This window comes from Rhinolophus ferrumequinum, chromosome 7 (genome assembly GCF_004115265.2).
Source record: "Rhinolophus ferrumequinum isolate MPI-CBG mRhiFer1 chromosome 7, mRhiFer1_v1.p, whole genome shotgun sequence".
Classification (NCBI taxonomy): Eukaryota; Metazoa; Chordata; class Mammalia; order Chiroptera; family Rhinolophidae; genus Rhinolophus; species Rhinolophus ferrumequinum.
In genome coordinates, this window is record NC_046290.1 from 706,476 (window position 1) to 722,736 (window position 16,261).

The 16,261-nt window shown below is 62.0% G+C and overlaps 1 protein-coding gene across 1 annotated transcript; it reads left to right on the plus strand.

Moving 5' to 3' along the window:
* The first annotated feature begins 281 nt into the window (after positions 1 to 281).
* On the plus strand, positions 282 to 13,150 carry SLC6A18 (solute carrier family 6 member 18). Its single transcript, XM_033110907.1, has 12 exons — positions 282 to 441; positions 2,709 to 2,849; positions 3,330 to 3,467; positions 3,820 to 4,001; positions 6,093 to 6,203; positions 7,044 to 7,156; positions 7,868 to 7,996; positions 9,200 to 9,356; positions 9,763 to 9,967; positions 10,274 to 10,433; positions 11,807 to 11,969; positions 12,948 to 13,150. Exons 1-12 carry the CDS (start codon positions 282 to 284, stop codon positions 13,137 to 13,139), a joined length of 1,851 nt encoding a protein of 616 aa, XP_032966798.1. The 3' UTR covers positions 13,140 to 13,150.
* The last annotated feature ends 3,111 nt before the right edge of the window (positions 13,151 to 16,261 follow it).

Sequence of the window (16,261 nt, forward strand, 5' to 3'; positions counted from 1 at the left end):
TGTGTGAGTCAACGATTATCTCACAGAGTAGCTGCATGTGCCCTGGACTTGGGGCCCGAGAGTCCCTGGAAGGGACCGGTTCCTTGGTGGTGGCACCCGCAGGTTGTCAGAACAATGCGGGTAGGGGCCGGAGGGGTTCAGGGAGGGATGAGGCCCCAGAGCTCGGCCCTGGCCCTGGTTACCAATTAACGGGCCCCACGGTTTTCCTTTAAATGACGGGGCCTGCACTTGAAGGGGGAACTGCCGGGGCTTCCGCGGCTCCACAGAACCGGAGCGCGGGCATGGCGTGTGCCCCAGGACCAGACCCACTGGGGGGCAGCAGCGGGGACCAGAGGCCCAAGTGGGACAGCAAGCTACAGTACCTGCTCAGCTGCGTGGGCTTTGCCGTGGGCCTGGGCAACCTCTGGAGATTTCCCTACCTGTGCCAGAGCCATGGCGGAGGTGAGCCTGCCTGGGACCAGGGGACAGCGGCCGCCGGTCCCCACCCTGGGAATTAGAGATACACTACCACCCAGGGAGAAACCTGGCCCTTTGGGGACAGGGCACCAGGGTCTTTGGGACCCAGAGGAACCCTCCAAATGCTGCTTCTGTTCAGCCTGGCCTTGGCGTTGCTGTGCTACCTGCCAGGCTGGCACCCTTGTTCACGTGGCAGGGGCTCTGGTTTCACCCCCAAGCTTCCCTAAGATGGCAGGTCCACAGGGGGCCGCGGGTGGTGGGAAAACAGCCCGCAGTCGCTTACTCCAGACACTTGTCTGTCTTCGTGCGGCAGAAACGTCACTTTCCACCATAGTGCTGGGGACGTGAAGGTACCGACAGCATCCACCCTCGGCACCTGACAGGATGTCGCCCGAGTCTGTCCCCAGACGCGATGGGCGGGGGACTTCACAGGCCAGGCTCCCCCTTTTCTGGGGTCCCACCTTGTAGGGGCCGTTTTGGGCTCAGTGCCAGCTTCCTTCTGCTCCTGTGACACCTGAGGGCTCCCAAGTTCCCTGGTGGTGGTCACCTGGCTCCATGGGGTCTCCGCTTGGAGATGCGAGTGGCCTCTCCCTCAGGTGGTCACCTGGCCTCCTGCCTGCCCGGGAAATGGCGGTGCTCAGTTCTCATGCCTCGTTTTCTGGTCGGGGCAGCATCCTTCCCTTCTTGAGGACAGACAGGTGACCCTCTTGGCCGTGTGGTGGGGGACGGGGCGGGAGGGCTCTGCAGAGCAAAGAGGACAGAAGCAGGGTCTGGTGAGGGGCCTGCCTGTCACTGCTGCCCTGACGGGTGTCAGAGCCTTTCTGGGGTTGGCGGCAGGACGGCCCCTCAGGAAGCCACATGGCCCTGTTGCCCCCTGGGCCCTCTGCTGCCCTTGGCATCAGGAAGGAGTGTGATGGGGTGTGGGCGGGAAGCAAGGCCCGACGTACTGGCGGTCACCAACCTCTGACGCTTCACTCACCGTAGCCGGTTAGCCATGTCCAGGGTACGTGTGCCCGAGTGTCCGAGGACTAACCTCCCAGGTCCTCGTGACCGCAGGCGTGGGCTGTGGCTGCCGAGGGCGAGGCCGTGTTTCCGTGCTGGCCTGTGCCCCCAGGGCCACCAGGGACAACACAGTGCCTGTCACCAGCGGAACCCCTAGTCCTTGGCAAAGGGGGGTCCCCCGTTTTTGAAATGCTTCTTTAGGATACATTTACAGATGTGAAACACTTGGTAAAATGTCATGAAATATTTAAATTTCTTTAATTCCCTCTTTTCCTAAAAACGTACCCCCATGTGTGCAAAGGGCTTTTTTGTGTCACTTTGACCACGGTGACTGTTGGGAGACGGGATGCAGGCGCTGGCCACGTGCGTCACACTGGGGTGACCAGTGTTTTCTGTCCCACTCGTGATCACTCAGCTTTGTAAAGTTCCTCTTCAAATGTAAGACTCAGGCAACATTGTAACAGAATTGGCAATGATTGTCACATAAACACCGTCGTACTCTGTGGTGACGGTGACAACAGCCTGCTGGGGACCCTGTTCTTCTCACACATGGCAGTGCCCACCAGCGGGAGCTGCTGCTCCTGATGGCGCTGGGTCCCCAGGTCTGTGGGCTCCGCGAGGGGCCAGGGCCCCGCTCAGCGCTGGGGACCGAGCGATTTTTATTTTCTTTTGTTTTCTTAAAGATTTTATTGGGGAAAGGAGACAGGACTTTATTGGGGAACAGTGTGTATTTCCAGGACTTTTTCCAAGTCAAGCTGTTGTCCTTTCAGTCTTAGTTGTGGAGGGTGCAGCTCAGCTCCAGGTCCAGTTGCCGTTGTTAGTTGCAGGGGGCACAGCCCACCATTCCTTGGGGGAGTCGAACCAGCAACCTTGTGGTTGAGAGGACTCACTCCAACCAACTGAGCCACCCGTTGACACCATGGAACCGAGCGTTTTGTTCTGTTCCTTGCACTCTGGGCACCGTGGGGCCCTCACCCTGCTGTGCTCTGTGGGCCACCTTCTGGCACCTGGGCAGGCGTGTGGGTGACGCTCCAGGTGAGAGACCGTGGGGTCACTGGTCCCAGCCAGCTCAGGGAGAAGCTGCAGAGGTCAGTGAGCCCAGCTCCTGGCCCCGGGTCCTGGGGTGTCCGTGGGAGCAGAACAGCCTACCTGTTGGTGAAACAGCGCACGGGTCCTGTCACCTCAGGGGTCCGCAGTGCTTATCTGCCCTGCGCTCCGTCCGTCCACTGCTGACCGCCGTGTCCTTGCAGGGGCCTTCCTCATCCCCTACTTCATTGCCCTGTTCTTGGAGGGGATCCCACTATTCCACATTGAGCTGGCCATCGGGCAGCGTCTGCGCAGAGGCAGTGTTGGGGTCTGGATGGCCATCTCGCCCTACCTGGGCGGAGTCGGTACGCAGCCTGCTGCACCCCTGCTCACCATTGCTGGGGGGGCCAGGGTGGGGCTGCGGGTTTGCTCGTCACGTGGGCACAATGCCAGTGGCCTGGAGCCTGCAGAGGAAGGAGGTGCCCTGATGTGAGGGGCAGGGAGACCCGAGACCAGGCAGCAGCGTCCCCATCACGCTCTGTGGAAGCCTCGTTCGGTCCCCTGACAAACGACTTGGGTGGGGGGTGCTGTGGGGTGAGCTCAGGGTGCAGGAGGAGGACTCAGTCCTGTGCCATGTGCTCAGTCACTGCGAGCTGTGCACATCGGGCCAGCACGTCCCGGGAGCTGGCGGGCACGGGGACGGGGTGGGCAGAGGGTCACACGGTGAGGCATTGCCCCTCAGGCGGTGTGGCCAGAGGCAGGCCAGCCGCGGGCAGTGGGGATGGCCCGGGGGTGAGGCGTCAGGCCGTCTGTGGCGGGAGGTGGTGATGGTGGCGTGCCTGCAGGGCTGGGCTGCCTCTCCGTGTCCTTCCTGATCAGCCTCTACTACAACATGGTGCTGACCTGGGTGCTGTGGTACCTGCTCAACTCCTTCCAGCAGCCGCTGCCCTGGGGCACCTGCCCGCTGGACCTCAATCGCACAGGTGATGCAGGGCCCGGTCGTCGCGCTCGCCTTGCCCCAAGCCTGCGCGACTGCTCCAAAGCCACGCATTTCAGGTCCAGTTCTCTTCGCCCCGTGTGTCTGTTCACTGCTGGACCCGGGGCCCACGTACGCCCTGTTGTTCACAACGCAGCTTGTGGGGCTGGCGGCCGTGCTCGGCCACGGTGCTGAGAGGGAGGGAGCTGCTTTCCTGAGCTAGGTCTTTAGGTCCCGACCTCACCGGGGTCCTGCTGGCATGCCCCGCGCCCCCAGAATGGCTCCTGGAGGGGGGGCTGCAAAGCCTGAGTCCTGCCTGCATCCTGTGGCCAGTGCATGACGGGACCGCCTGGTTCCAGGGTTCGTGGAGGAGTGCCGGGCCACGAGCACCGTGAGCTACTTCTGGTACCGGCAGACGCTGAACGTCACAGCTGCCATTGAGCACAGCGGCTCCGTGCAGTGGCGGCTGCTGGCCTGCTTGGCCGCCTGCTGGGCGGTCGTGTACCTCTGTGTCATCAGAGGCATCGAGTCCACGGGGAAGGTGAGAGTCTGCGGCCGGCCCCACGCCTCAGCTCCTGCAGCTGCAGAGGTCTCCCGGTACCACCAGTGTTGACACGGTTCACAGGCTCTGCTGGGAGGGGCGTGGGCGGCAGGACGGTGGTGTCTCCAGGAGAACACCAGTCTTTTTCACTGGGAAGGGACCATCCTGACCCTGGTCCCAGCCTTCACTCTGAAGTCACCTGAGGTGTTAAAATAGCCACCTGCCATCTTTGACCACGTCCACGTCGTATGTTCTTGTTCTTTTTTTTTTTTTTTTTAAAGATTTTATTGGGGAAGGGGAACAGGACTTTATTGGGGAACAGTATGTACTTCCAGGCCTGTTTTCCAAGTCAAGTTGTTGTCCTTTCAGTCTTAGTTGTGGAGGGCGCAGCTCAGCTCCAGGTCCAATCACCATTGCTAGTTGCAGGGGGCACAGCCCACCATCCCTTGCGGGAGTTGAACCGGCAACCTTGTGGTTGAGAGGACACGCTCCAACCAACTGAGCCATCTGGGAGCTCAGCGGCAGCTCAGCTCAAGGTGCCGTGTTCAATCTTAGTTGCAGGGGGCGGAACCCACCATCCCTTGAGGGAGTCGAGGAATCGAACTGGCAACCTTGTGGTTGAAAGCCCACTGGCCCATGTGGGAATCGAACCGGCAGCCTTCGGAGTTAGGAGCATGGAGCTCTAACCGCCTGAGCCACCAGGCCGGCCCTGTTCTTGTTCTTTTAACCTGTCAGGGCCTCTGGGGTTAAAGTGTGCCTCTTGTTGACTGCGTGCTCTTGGGTCTCGCTTTTTGCCCTGATCTGCTGGTCCTTGCCTTTGGTTTGGGGGTTTTCAGAGTGTCTACGTTTAGTGCGATTATCGATGTGGCCGGTTCAAGTCCTCTTGTGTTTGTTTTCTCCTTGTCCCTGTTTCTTCGTTGAGTCTTCTCCACGGCCGCGCTCTGCGAGCTCTGTTGGCTCGTTAGCGATAGCGCTTTCTTTTGTGTCCGTGCGCCAGCTCATCGCGGTCCCCGAGCAGCGCGGCATGTAGAAGGAGGACCTCCCACGTCCCACCTGCCTCCTCCCGCCACGCTTTCATGCTGCAGTCATACATCTTATTATACGCTATAAACAGGAAGTGCATGGTTACATTTTTGCTTGAAACAATTGACTGTCTTTTAGAGAGAAAGACACAGTGAGGAAAAACATACTGCATGGTTTCCACACAGAAAGGACCAGGGGAGCTTGCCTGCCAGCTCGCAAGCCGGCCTTTCGAGGGGCCCAGCTCAAGTGCCCCACCCTGTGTCACTGCCATCCACACCCCTCCTAGCACAGCCTGTGGACCCGCGTGGGCAAGGCCAGTGGACGCAGCAGCCACGTGGAGTCCAGGCGCCTCTGGGTCACAGCTGCCGAGGGCGGCTGTGCAGCTCTCCACGGACCCAGTGTGCAGAAGTCACTGTCACTCCCATATGAGGGTCACCATGCTTGACAGGATTGGAATTCTGAGGCAGAGCAGGGACCCCAGGAGGCCCCACAAGCCAGCCAGAAATGCCACATAACACTGCTACGGAAGTACCTAAAGATGGGTCTGGGTGACCCCCCCAAGTCAGTCTTTATTTGAGGCTTGGAGGGCAGTAAGGAAAGGCATCCACTTGGAGGTTTATTTTGTGTGGGCACTGGTGTACAGACCCCTGCCCAAACCTGACTGAGAACTGGGAACTGTCCTGCTCTTGGGGGGAGGGTGTGGGCAGCTGTGCAGCCCCAGGACTCTGTGAGCAGCCAGCCGGGGGTGGGGGGAGAGCGAGAGCTGAGGGCCTGCAGTGTGGACGACGGAGGCCACCACCAGGGGGTCAGTGCCCACCTCAGCTGACCCACGGGCACAACGCACGCGCGAGTCCAGGGTGACCATGGCCGTGAACCGCAAGCCCTCCGAGCGTCACTGGAGCCCATCCCCACTCCCACGCCCACAGTGCCCTCCGCCCCCACCCAGCTGGAGTCCTAGACACGTGATGGGTCACTGGCCCACGAGGCGGTTCCACACGCCTGCTGCTCTGAAGGTTTTTATATGGAACAGATGTCACTGAAAAGTCTCACAATCTGGCCTTTTTACAGGCGATTTATTTCACAGCCTCGTTCCCTTACCTGGTCCTGACGATCTTCCTCATCAGAGGACTCACCCTGCCCGGGGCGGTCGAAGGGCTAATCTACCTGTTCACCCCCAACGTAAGTGGGCGTCCAATGAAGTCCAGGCTCCAGAGGGCACTGCCGTCAGGGCCACGGCCCAGCCCCCTTGTCCCATGCCCTGGCCGTGGGGGTGGGGAGGGTGAGGTGGTCAGGGTCGGAGCCAGGCAGGAGGACGCAGTTTAGGACACGCAGACTCTGGGGCCTGCCTGTGGGATGCTGGCGGCCGGGGGTCAGTGGAGAGGCAGGCTGGGGACCCAGGGTCCTGCTGCTAGTGCCCTGGACTGCACCCCTCTGAGAGCTCATCTAGCTGCACGGCCCCAGCAGGCGAGCGGCCACAGGACAAGGCGCTTGCCCACCAGAGCCCACAGCCCTTCTAGACCACCCCATGTTCTGCAGCCCCCAGGCCCCCAGGCAGTGCCCCGCCCCAGGGGAAGGGAAGGGACACCTGTGTGTGGACGTGGGTTTCCCCAGGTTCCTGGCAGCAGAAACATCAGGCACTATGTGCGGATGGACCCCCTGGGGGCCCTCCAGTCGCCCAGCCCAGCAGGTCTGAGGAGCAGAATAAAAACATCCAGGCTTGGGTCGCCCAGACCATTCCCGGCCCTGAGGTCTGCCACCAAGTGCCCACACCCCCATGTCCCATGTGGACGCGAGCCGTGGGTTATCTGAGATGCCACAGGACTCGAGGCCGCGTTTGCTGTGCTAACTGCCTTTCCAAGGTCCTTGGCTGGTCTATAGCTGTCCCGGGGCCTGAGCGGGTGACACCATTCATGACTGCCACCCTGGAGGAAGCCCTGGCACCATTCTGGGACAGCAGGCGCCCGGGCCATGGTGGCTTGTCTGTGGCACAACAAGGCTCCCGTCCCCTGTCCCCTCCAGGTGCACACCCTCCAGAACCCCCGCGTGTGGCTGGATGCAGCCACCCAGATATTCTTCTCTCTGTCCTTGGCAATAGGAGGACACATCGCATTTGCAAGTTACAACCTGCCCAGGTGGGTGGGGCTCGGGTGGCACCCATCCCCACGCTCAGCACGTCTTTATTGGGACTCACGGCCTGGGACGGAGGGTGACCTAGGGTGAACCTGAGATAAGACCAGACCTGGGGATTCTAGCAATTACTGAGTCATCCCCTGAGGGCTGGACAGCAGGGCCTCTACGGCAGCTTCCGGTCCGTTCCGGAGCCAGGCAGTCAAACCCAAGAACAAGGTCATCACTGGGGCTGACAGCGACCCCGCGAGCCCCGCGTGTGACACACGAGGTCGCAGAGCAGAAACGCAGTGTGCGCTCCTCTGTGGTCCCTGGAGCAGGCTCAGGCCTCCGCTCCACAGGGAGCCACAGCGGGACCCCGCGAGGACGGTGGCATCGTGAGCTGCACAGCAAGAGCTGGTGCCAGGCAGCTGGGGACAGCAGGTGCAGGGCGGGGGCCAGGTGGGCCGGGGGCTTCACTCTCAGCACTGACAAGTTACTGCCTCAGCTGTCACTTGAAATAGCTGTGTGCAGTCTACCCACCGCCAGCCTCCATGAATGCCCTGAAAAGCCCTCTGTCCATGTGCCTGAGACCCTGGGGCCTTGGAGGCAGGGCCGTCCTGAGACCCCCAGGAGCAGAGCGGGGCGTCCCAGTGGGGGCGCTGAGGCGCAGGCACCATGTTCCTCCCCGAGGAGCCTAACCACAGAGCCGCCTGTGCCTACCTGTGTCTGCCCAGGAACGACTGTGAGAAGGACGCACTGACCGTTGCCCTGCTCAACAGCGCGACCTCCCTCTACGCCTCCATCGCTGTCTTCTCTGTCCTGGGGTTTAAGGCGGCCACAGACCACGGGCGCTGCCTGGAAGGGTGAGTGCCTGCCCTCAGGCCACCGACAGGGGCTGCTGCCGGGAGTCCCACACCCTGACCTTCTATTTCCTTAGGAGGGTGTCCCCCAAAGGGCACGTCCCCCGGAACCTAGAACGTGACCTGATTTGGAAATGGGGTTTTTGCAGATAGTGTGGGTAAGGATGAGGTCACACTGGAGAGGGCGCCCCAAATGCATGAGCGCGTCCCTATACGTACGAGACTGAAAGGGACACACAGACACACAGGGAAGGGCCACATGACAGGGAGGCAGAGGTTGGAGTGACGCAGCCGCAAGCCTAGGAAGGCCTAGAGCACCAGGACCTGGAAGAGGCAGGAGGGACCCCCTGAGAGCCCCAGAGGGCGACCCGGCCGCGTCCATGTCTATGGTGACAGATGTCCCAACTGGGCTGCGCCAGCAGAGGGAGGAAGAAAAGGACAGATGTGGCCGCTCCCAGGAGGGGGTGCTCTGGGAGCAGCTGAGCGTGTGCATCTCCTGGAAGGTTCTGGAGAGGCTGCAGGCCGCACTTTGGTGAGCAGCACGGGCCCACTCAGCTCTGCCAGCCGCTTCCACCGAGACGCCTGGGAACTCGAGTCGTTAATCCATGAACTGCTCCTGGACGTGTGTCCCGGGAGGCCCTTAGGACAGCATGGCTGTGCTGCACTGGAGAGTTTGAAACCTCAGAATCGCCACCGACCGCAGACAGAATGTGAAAGCCAAGGCCTCTGCGAGGCTGTATCAAGGACAGTGCCCACAGTGGTGGGGCAATAAGAAAGAAAGCATCGCACAGCCAGCCGACCTCGGCGGGACGCGCCACTCCGGGCGGCCGCGTCCCCAAGTAACCGCAGAAGGGCTGCGGGTGTGAATTCCGAGGTTACAAATAAGTTTAAGGAGTGGGCAAATTTGCAAATGCTGAAACGTCCGCTGGGGCTGCCACCCTTACTGCAACCCTAGGGAGTGCTGTGCCCAGTGCCTGTGGGGGACCCACAGGTCCAGGAGGCAGGGAGCTGCCACCGTCTAGTCGTACCCACAAGGGAGCGTCCCCTGCAGGCCTGGGGCCCCCTCTGGGCTGAGAACAGTCTTCCCTCCCCACCGTGTGCATGAGGTAAATAATCAGCACCCCCAGCTGTGGCCACAGGTGTTCTCGAGACCCCCGGCTGACGCCCCCGAGGGCGAGCGCCCAGCCAGCCTCTCTGTCCCTGCAGAAATATCCTCAACCTCATCAATGAGTTTGATTTCCCGGAGCACAGCATCTCCCGGGACGACTATGCCACCGTCCTCACACACCTGAATTCCACCCAGCCCGAGAGGGTGGCCGGGCTGCACCTGGAGGCCTGCCACCTGCAAGACTTTCTGGACAAGGTACCGAGGGGCCTGGCTTCGCTGCCGGTGGCTGACGGGGCAGTGGGCGTGACTGATGCCCAGAGCCAGGCCGTGCCAGAGCTGGGCAGCCACATAGACGGGGAGCTGAGCCCCGGGCACCAGGGCGGCAGGCTGGGGTGGGCAATCAGGAGGCAGCTCCCCAGGGCAGAGGTAGGAGGGGAGCCTGAGCCCAAGGCCCCTGGGTCCCACATCACCTGTTGGCTAAAGGCTGTCAGAGGGCGAAGGTTCCTTTCCCTCACACGCTTCTGTGTCTTGTCCCTGCACAGCCCAGACAGCAGGGGACCCCGCCTCCGCCCTGAGGCCAGGAAGCGTGTTGGTGCATGTGTGTGTCATGTGTACGACACGTTGGTGCGTGTGTCCCAGGTGCTGCGTGTGTGTGTTGCAGAGCGCCTCAGGCACAGGCCTGGCCTTCATCGTCTTCACGGAGGCCATCCTGCACATGCCGGGTTCGCCCGTGTGGGCCGTGCTCTTCTTCTCCATGCTGTTCACCTTGGGGCTGTCATCCATGTTTGGGAACATGGAAGGCATCATCACGCCGCTCCTGGATGTGGGGGTACTGCCCAGATGGGTCCCCAAGGAGGTCCTAACTGGTGAGTGGCCAGATGCCCTCCTCCGTGAGGGCTCGGGAGCGGGGCTGCAGCCCCAGGTGGAGGGACTCGTCCTGGCGGCCCTGTGCTGGCTGGATGTCCCCGAGTATGTCACCGGGGAGCAGAGGGTCAGGTGCAGGGAGCAGAGACCCCCTCCCGCCCCACACTGCACGCTCAGGCCAACCCCAGTGTCCTCCTGCCCCTGGGAGCAGTGCCCGTGGCGGTGGGGATGGGCAGACGGGAGAGGAGATGCGAGGAGCTGGGAGGGCCGCCGGCGACCTGCCCAGCAGCGGTGTCGTGCGTGTGCAGGGGCGGCCTGCCTGGCCTGCTTCCTCTCGGCCACCTGCTTCACGCTGCAGTCCGGGAGCTACTGGCTCGAGGTCTTCGACAGCCACGCCGCCTCCCTGAACCTCATCCTTTTCGCCTTCTTCGAGGTGGTCGGCGTCGCCTACGTGTACGGGCTGGACCGGTGAGTTGCATTCCTGTCCGCGTCCCGCCCCTCTGCTCCCGGCATCCGCGATGCGATGTCTGGGCCTCAGGGAACTGGTCTCCGGGGCAGCGACGGGGCTGGGGACGGGGTGAGACGGGGCCATCTGAGGCCCCGCCCTGGGTTCCACAGAAGCACCCACACGACCCGCCTGCCTGGCTGTGCCGGCCTCCCCGTCTGTGGGGAGGCGAGTGACAAATGGCCACCAGCCATGCAGGGTGGACTCCTCAAGCCCAAGGATAGGTGGACACTAGGGCACTGGGAGATCCACCTTCCTGGATGCCCACCTGGATGCCTGCCTGGAGGCTTCTGAGAAGGCCCGGCTCTGATCCTGCCCATCCCACCTGGCTTGGGCCTGCTACACACGTGTCACTCACACCTGTCACACCTGTACTCACACCTGTCCTTCATGCGTATATTCACACCTGCACTCACACCTGTACTCACACCCGTACTCACACCTGCCACCCCTGACCACAGCTTTGCATGAGTGGCCCTAGAGGTTGTGCTCTCTGTCCTTGGCTCCAAGGGGCCCTGGGAGCCAATGAGTGTCAGGCCTTCATCTGTTCTGTGGGCACAGGGGCCGGTGGGTTTGTCCCGAGGTGGACACTGACCACACGGAGAGATGGAAGAGAGCGGCAGCTGTCTGGTGGGGGCCTGACCTGGTGTGAGGGACAGACAGTGAGCCCTGGAGTCCGACCAGCCATGGGTCTCAGGAGACACTCAGGCACCGTCTGGAGTGGAGCTGGGTGGGGGCTGGGGGGAGGGGGGGCGCCAGCCGGGAGGGGCCGCGAGGGGAGGCCTGTCTCCCAGCCGGACGCTCGGCATAACTGACGCTGCAGCTGCTGCACGTCCTGGGTCACCTCTGTCCCGTCCCTTGGGCCAGAGTGGCTCAAAGGTGGCTTCTCCACCCTGTGCACCGAGGGCACCAGGTCAGGTGCCAGCTTCCCTCCCACAGCCGGGCTGGCGAGAGCTTCGCTGCTTCTCACCCGAGCTGAGCCTCCTGGGCTGAAACCTGCAGGTCCTGTCCATTGGCACCTCACCCAGGTGCTGGGCTGGGGCCGGGCTGACCGCCTCCCTGCTGCCTGGCCGCCCCTGGTCAGCGCTCTCCCTTGGCAGGACTGACTGACCAGGCCTTTTTCACACGTTGGCCAGGGGGTTGAGTCCTCGTCAGGATCTGTGAATGCTGCCCATTGGTGGCTGCTCAGGAAGGCATGGGGGCAAAGGATGGAGTGGAGGTGGGGACAGCCCCACAGGCCATGTCTTGGTGACATTGGATGAAGCTGTAGTCTGAGTGGGTGGGCGGGCAGGCAGGGCACTGGTGGGAGAGCCTGAACCCCGTGTCTATGTGGCAGGTTCTGTGATGACATAGAATGGATGACCGGGAGGCGGCCTGGCCTCTACTGGCGGGTGACCTGGAAGGTCATCAGTCCCCTGCTCCTGCTGACCATTTTTGTGGCCTACTTCGCCCTCCTGACCCAGACGCCGCTGAGCTACAGAGCCTGGAACCCCCAATACGTAGGTCCTTCGGAGGGACCCAGAGGCCCTGAGACCCACTGTGGGTCTGGCCTGGCCTTGGTGCCAACCAGGGCCCAGATGACCCTCATGGTGGACAAATGTACCCTAAGTGACCATGTGGCTGACGCTATGGGAACTCCAGTGGCCCCTGGGGCATCAGAGGCCTCTCTGGCAGCCCGGGGAACCTTGGGCAAGGTCCTTGGCCGGTGGCGGGAGGACAGGAGAGATTCCAGACTCTGTCGACATCACAGGTCCCGGGAGCCTTATGTACAGGGACACGGCCTCCAGCCACACGTCCCAGGTGCTGTGGGGACAGGCACTGCTCACTGCCCGCCCCTGGTCTGAGACAAGAGAAGGTGCGCATAGCACGTGTCCTAGAACGGCCACCAAGCCCTGTCAGGGAGGGTGCCCAGGCCGCACTCTGGTCCAGCCCTCGCCCGCCGGGCTGTGCTCAGCCGTGTGGCCTGGCTGGCCTGTCACCCAGGTGTCTGCTCTGAAACTCACTGTGCCCCATTGTCGGGCGCGTGGAAGTAATTCGTTCCAAATTGCCCTTAGAAAGGGGTGCTGTCCCAGACACCAGGGCAGGAGCGGCAGGCGTGGCACTGCGCTTCTCAAAGCCTTTCCGTGACTGTCATCCTGTTGGAGACACAGCAGTGCCTTGTGGACCTCTCAAGAAGGGCCGGAAGTCGTGGGAGGTGTTGCCCCCCTCGTAGAGGAGAGAAGGGAGCGTGGGGTCCGACGATGCCCAGGGGGTCAGGCTGAGGCGGCCGCAGCACCGTGGGGCCCCTCGTGGTGGTCAGGGCACCTTTTGTATCCATCCACCTGCTGGTTTGTTTCAGGAAGAGATGGAGTGAAGCTGCCCGCACAACCCACGTCCACGTGGCCGAGGGTCTGCCTCGCTCCGCCCAGGGAGGGGGGCGGGGGTGGGGGGCGATGCTGTCCACTTCCCGATGCTCACGGCGGCCTCGTGTCCTGCAGGAGCAGTTCCCCTTGAAGCAGGAGAAGTCCTACCCGGGCTGGGTGTGGGCCGTCTGCGTGCTGCTGTCCTTGCTTCCTGCACTGTGGGTCCCAGGGGTCGCGCTGGCCCAGTTGCTCGCCCAGCGCCGACGGAAGCAGGAGGATACGCAGCGGGACACACGCCTGGAGCTGCAGGACAGTGGGGTGTGCTGAGGGCGGGGGTGGCAGGAGGGCCCAGCTGTGTGCCTCCATTATATTCATCCTGACCGACACCTGTGCCTGTGCCGCCGACACCCACATGCCCTCCCGCCCTGCTCGGGGCAGCCCAGCCCTCATCACAGTCCATGCTGTTTGCCCAGCAGGTGGCAGTGTGTTGTCCAGCTCCTTGGGCCCTGCAGTCTGGGGTCCTGCACCGCACCGTCTGGGTGGCCGTAGGCTATGCTCGGCAAAGCCACTGGCAAAACGGGAAGAGGATCCACTGCCAAACAGGCCACACCCATTGCAGTGGGGCCTTGCGCCCCACGAGTTGTGGGAATCTGCAGGGCTGACCATGAAGGAGAAGCAAATGGATGTTCCCTTTCCCGGGAATATCTGCGTCATGGGGAGCGTCTGTCGTGACTAAGCATGTGAGGGGACCCATGCAGGCAGCAGGAGCGTGGGCCTGTCTCAGGGGAGGAGGGCAGCCTGACGGGGAGAACTGTCCCAGGGAACCCAGGGCCGCCCACTTGCCCCAGGACCCAGGATGGACCCTCCTCAAGGGCTGACTGGCGACTCCTGAGGTCACATCAGAAACACTGCCTGTTGTCCTTTTAAACTTTCTCAAAGACCACATGTGTGTCGAGAAGGTAGAAAAAGACCGATTATCATTCAGGGTCCTACTGTGTCCACTGACCCCCGGTCACTCTGTGGTGCCCGCCCTGCAGCCGACGCCATGACCTGCCCTTCCGGAGCCCTTGGGACAGCGCCTCTCCCCCAACCCCACTGTGCTCCCGCTCCGCCGGCCTCCCACCAGCACCGCCGGCCAGGGAGCAGGTCTAAGGCTCTGGGCCTCACACAGGCTGGCTACTGACCTGCCACATGGAGACCATTGGGTCCATGGCTCCGCGCTGCTGGGAGCAGCCCATGGGAAGACCTAGCACACCCCTCTCTAAGCACCTTACAAACAGGTCCCTGGGCGGACTAACGCTGTCCAGGGTGCTGAAAAATCCCCAGATGGTGGGCTGTGAATAGCCTGTGTCAGGTGTGCTTCTAGGAGCCATCAGTGCCCACAGCCAGCCCAGACCTGGGCAAACAGCACACGCACGACCGCTGCCTAAGGGCCCCTGGATCTTAAAATGGATGGCACTGCAGGGTGCCCCGAAGTCTGTCCAAAGCCCCCCGTGGCGAGTCCTGCCCACCGCCCCCATGCAGCGACGCTTGCCCCACCGCTGCTGAAAAAGCAGCAACAGGCACTGAGTCTCTCACACGGCATCTGACACCATCGCCTCAGCCTCCTTCTTCCACTTGCGGGAAGTTGTTGTCACGGGACAACACTGCTCCTGCCGGGTATTCAGGTGTGGCTTCCACTCCAGTCAGCTGAGTGGTTACCTGACGCCCCCTGCAAAGTCAGGCTTTGGCGTTAGGGCTTGGCCGTCTTTGGGAGTCACTGTTCTGCCTCCCACAAGTGCCTGGGGGGTTCTGAGCCCAGCCAGGTTTGGGAGCCCTTCACAGCCAGGCACCCAGCAAGCACGGGCGGGCGAGGGGCAGGAACGTGGGACTGGGGGGTAACCACAGTGTTTGGGGGTGCTGTGGGGGCATCGTCGGCTTTCATTCTTGCTTCCTTTCCACTCCTTTCTGTGTCTTGGTTCCACTCGCTTCATACATGTGTGGGATGTGTGAGCAAACGGGCTTCTGTACATGCAGTTTAGATCTAGGGAAGACCAAAAATCTGCGTTTTTTTCTTTGCTCTGTAAAATTTTATTATTCCCACGTTTCACCCTGAGGAGATTTGGCTGTCGGCATAGTGCTCTTGAAAGGAGATAAATCAGAAAGTTCTTAGTGAAGCCGGATGAAAACGTGTGCCCTTCTCAAGGGCTTAACACTTGGGTAGTATACATGTGATCCGCTGGAAAATGCTTTTCCTAGACAAGACTGTGCAGCTTGTAGGAGACACCTGAGCGGTGACCGACCGCCTGGGCTGGCTGTGCCACAGAAGTGCCAGAAATGCCAAGGGGCGCCGTGAGCCTGTGGTGGGGTCCGACCTGCCCTGAGCGTCTCCCCCCGGGGTGGTGGGTCAGTTTGCCCGTTTATGATGGCGAGGGCACCGCAGGCCAGCACATGGGGTGGGGCTTGGGTCCTTACTGCTCAGCTCGCTGGTGATTTACGACATGTTCCATGGACTTGGGTCCCCATAAATGCATAGCCCGGGCACTCGCTGCTCTCTGAAGCAGCAGAACGAGGCAATATCCATAAAACTCACCACAGCACATACTCATGCCCGGACACCGGGCTGCATTAGCACCGACCCCGTCCAAAGTACACTCAGTGGCACCTGTTACATTATGTCCCCACCAAGGACATTGGAAGGAAGCCTTGGAATTGCTCACTGCTGTCCACATGCCACCTCCTGGCTTGGCAACACCCCAGGGCACAGGGCAGAATGCCAGCTCCTCTGGTGGGATCTGTTTCTTCAGATGACACCCCTTTGAGCCGCCCCTCTGTTCTTTGAGTGACCCTGCTGGCTCTGTTCAAGGTCGTCTGTCCAGAGCCTCGCGCCGCCCACCTGCACACAGCACACCCTGACACAGGCAGGCCGGCTGGCCGACCTGATGCCTGAACTCCCTGGGCAAGGCCTTCCCTCAGTGGGGCTCCTCACAGGGCCAAGCCTGGGGGGCACTCAGAAGGTGGGGCGCTGACCAGGGATGCAGGTGTCTGGGGAGGCTGCGGTGAGGGCTGCCCTCTCCTGTCACCGAGGCCCCAGAACCCCTCGTACAAGCCTCTCCATGACCCGTCACTTCTGCCCGGTGGCCTCATCCACGTCCCCCATACCTTGCCCTCCTTATACCTCCAAACTTCTGCCCCTGAGCCACTGTCTGGTCCGTGGTTGTGTGGGGCCCCCACCCCACCCCCCACCAGGCGGCAGCAGCAGGAACTTGTTAAAAGCGCAAACTCCCAGGCCTACACCAGACCTGCTGCACTGGAAATTTGGGGGGCAGCCCCCTTAAGTGTGTGGTTTCAGGCCCAGGGGACCCAGAGCTCACGTTGAAACCTGCTGCCTCCCCTCGCAGGTCACCCCCAAGCTGGCAGGTCAGCTACAGGCAGGGCTGCACCGGCCACTTCCCCTCCCCTCTGCCCAC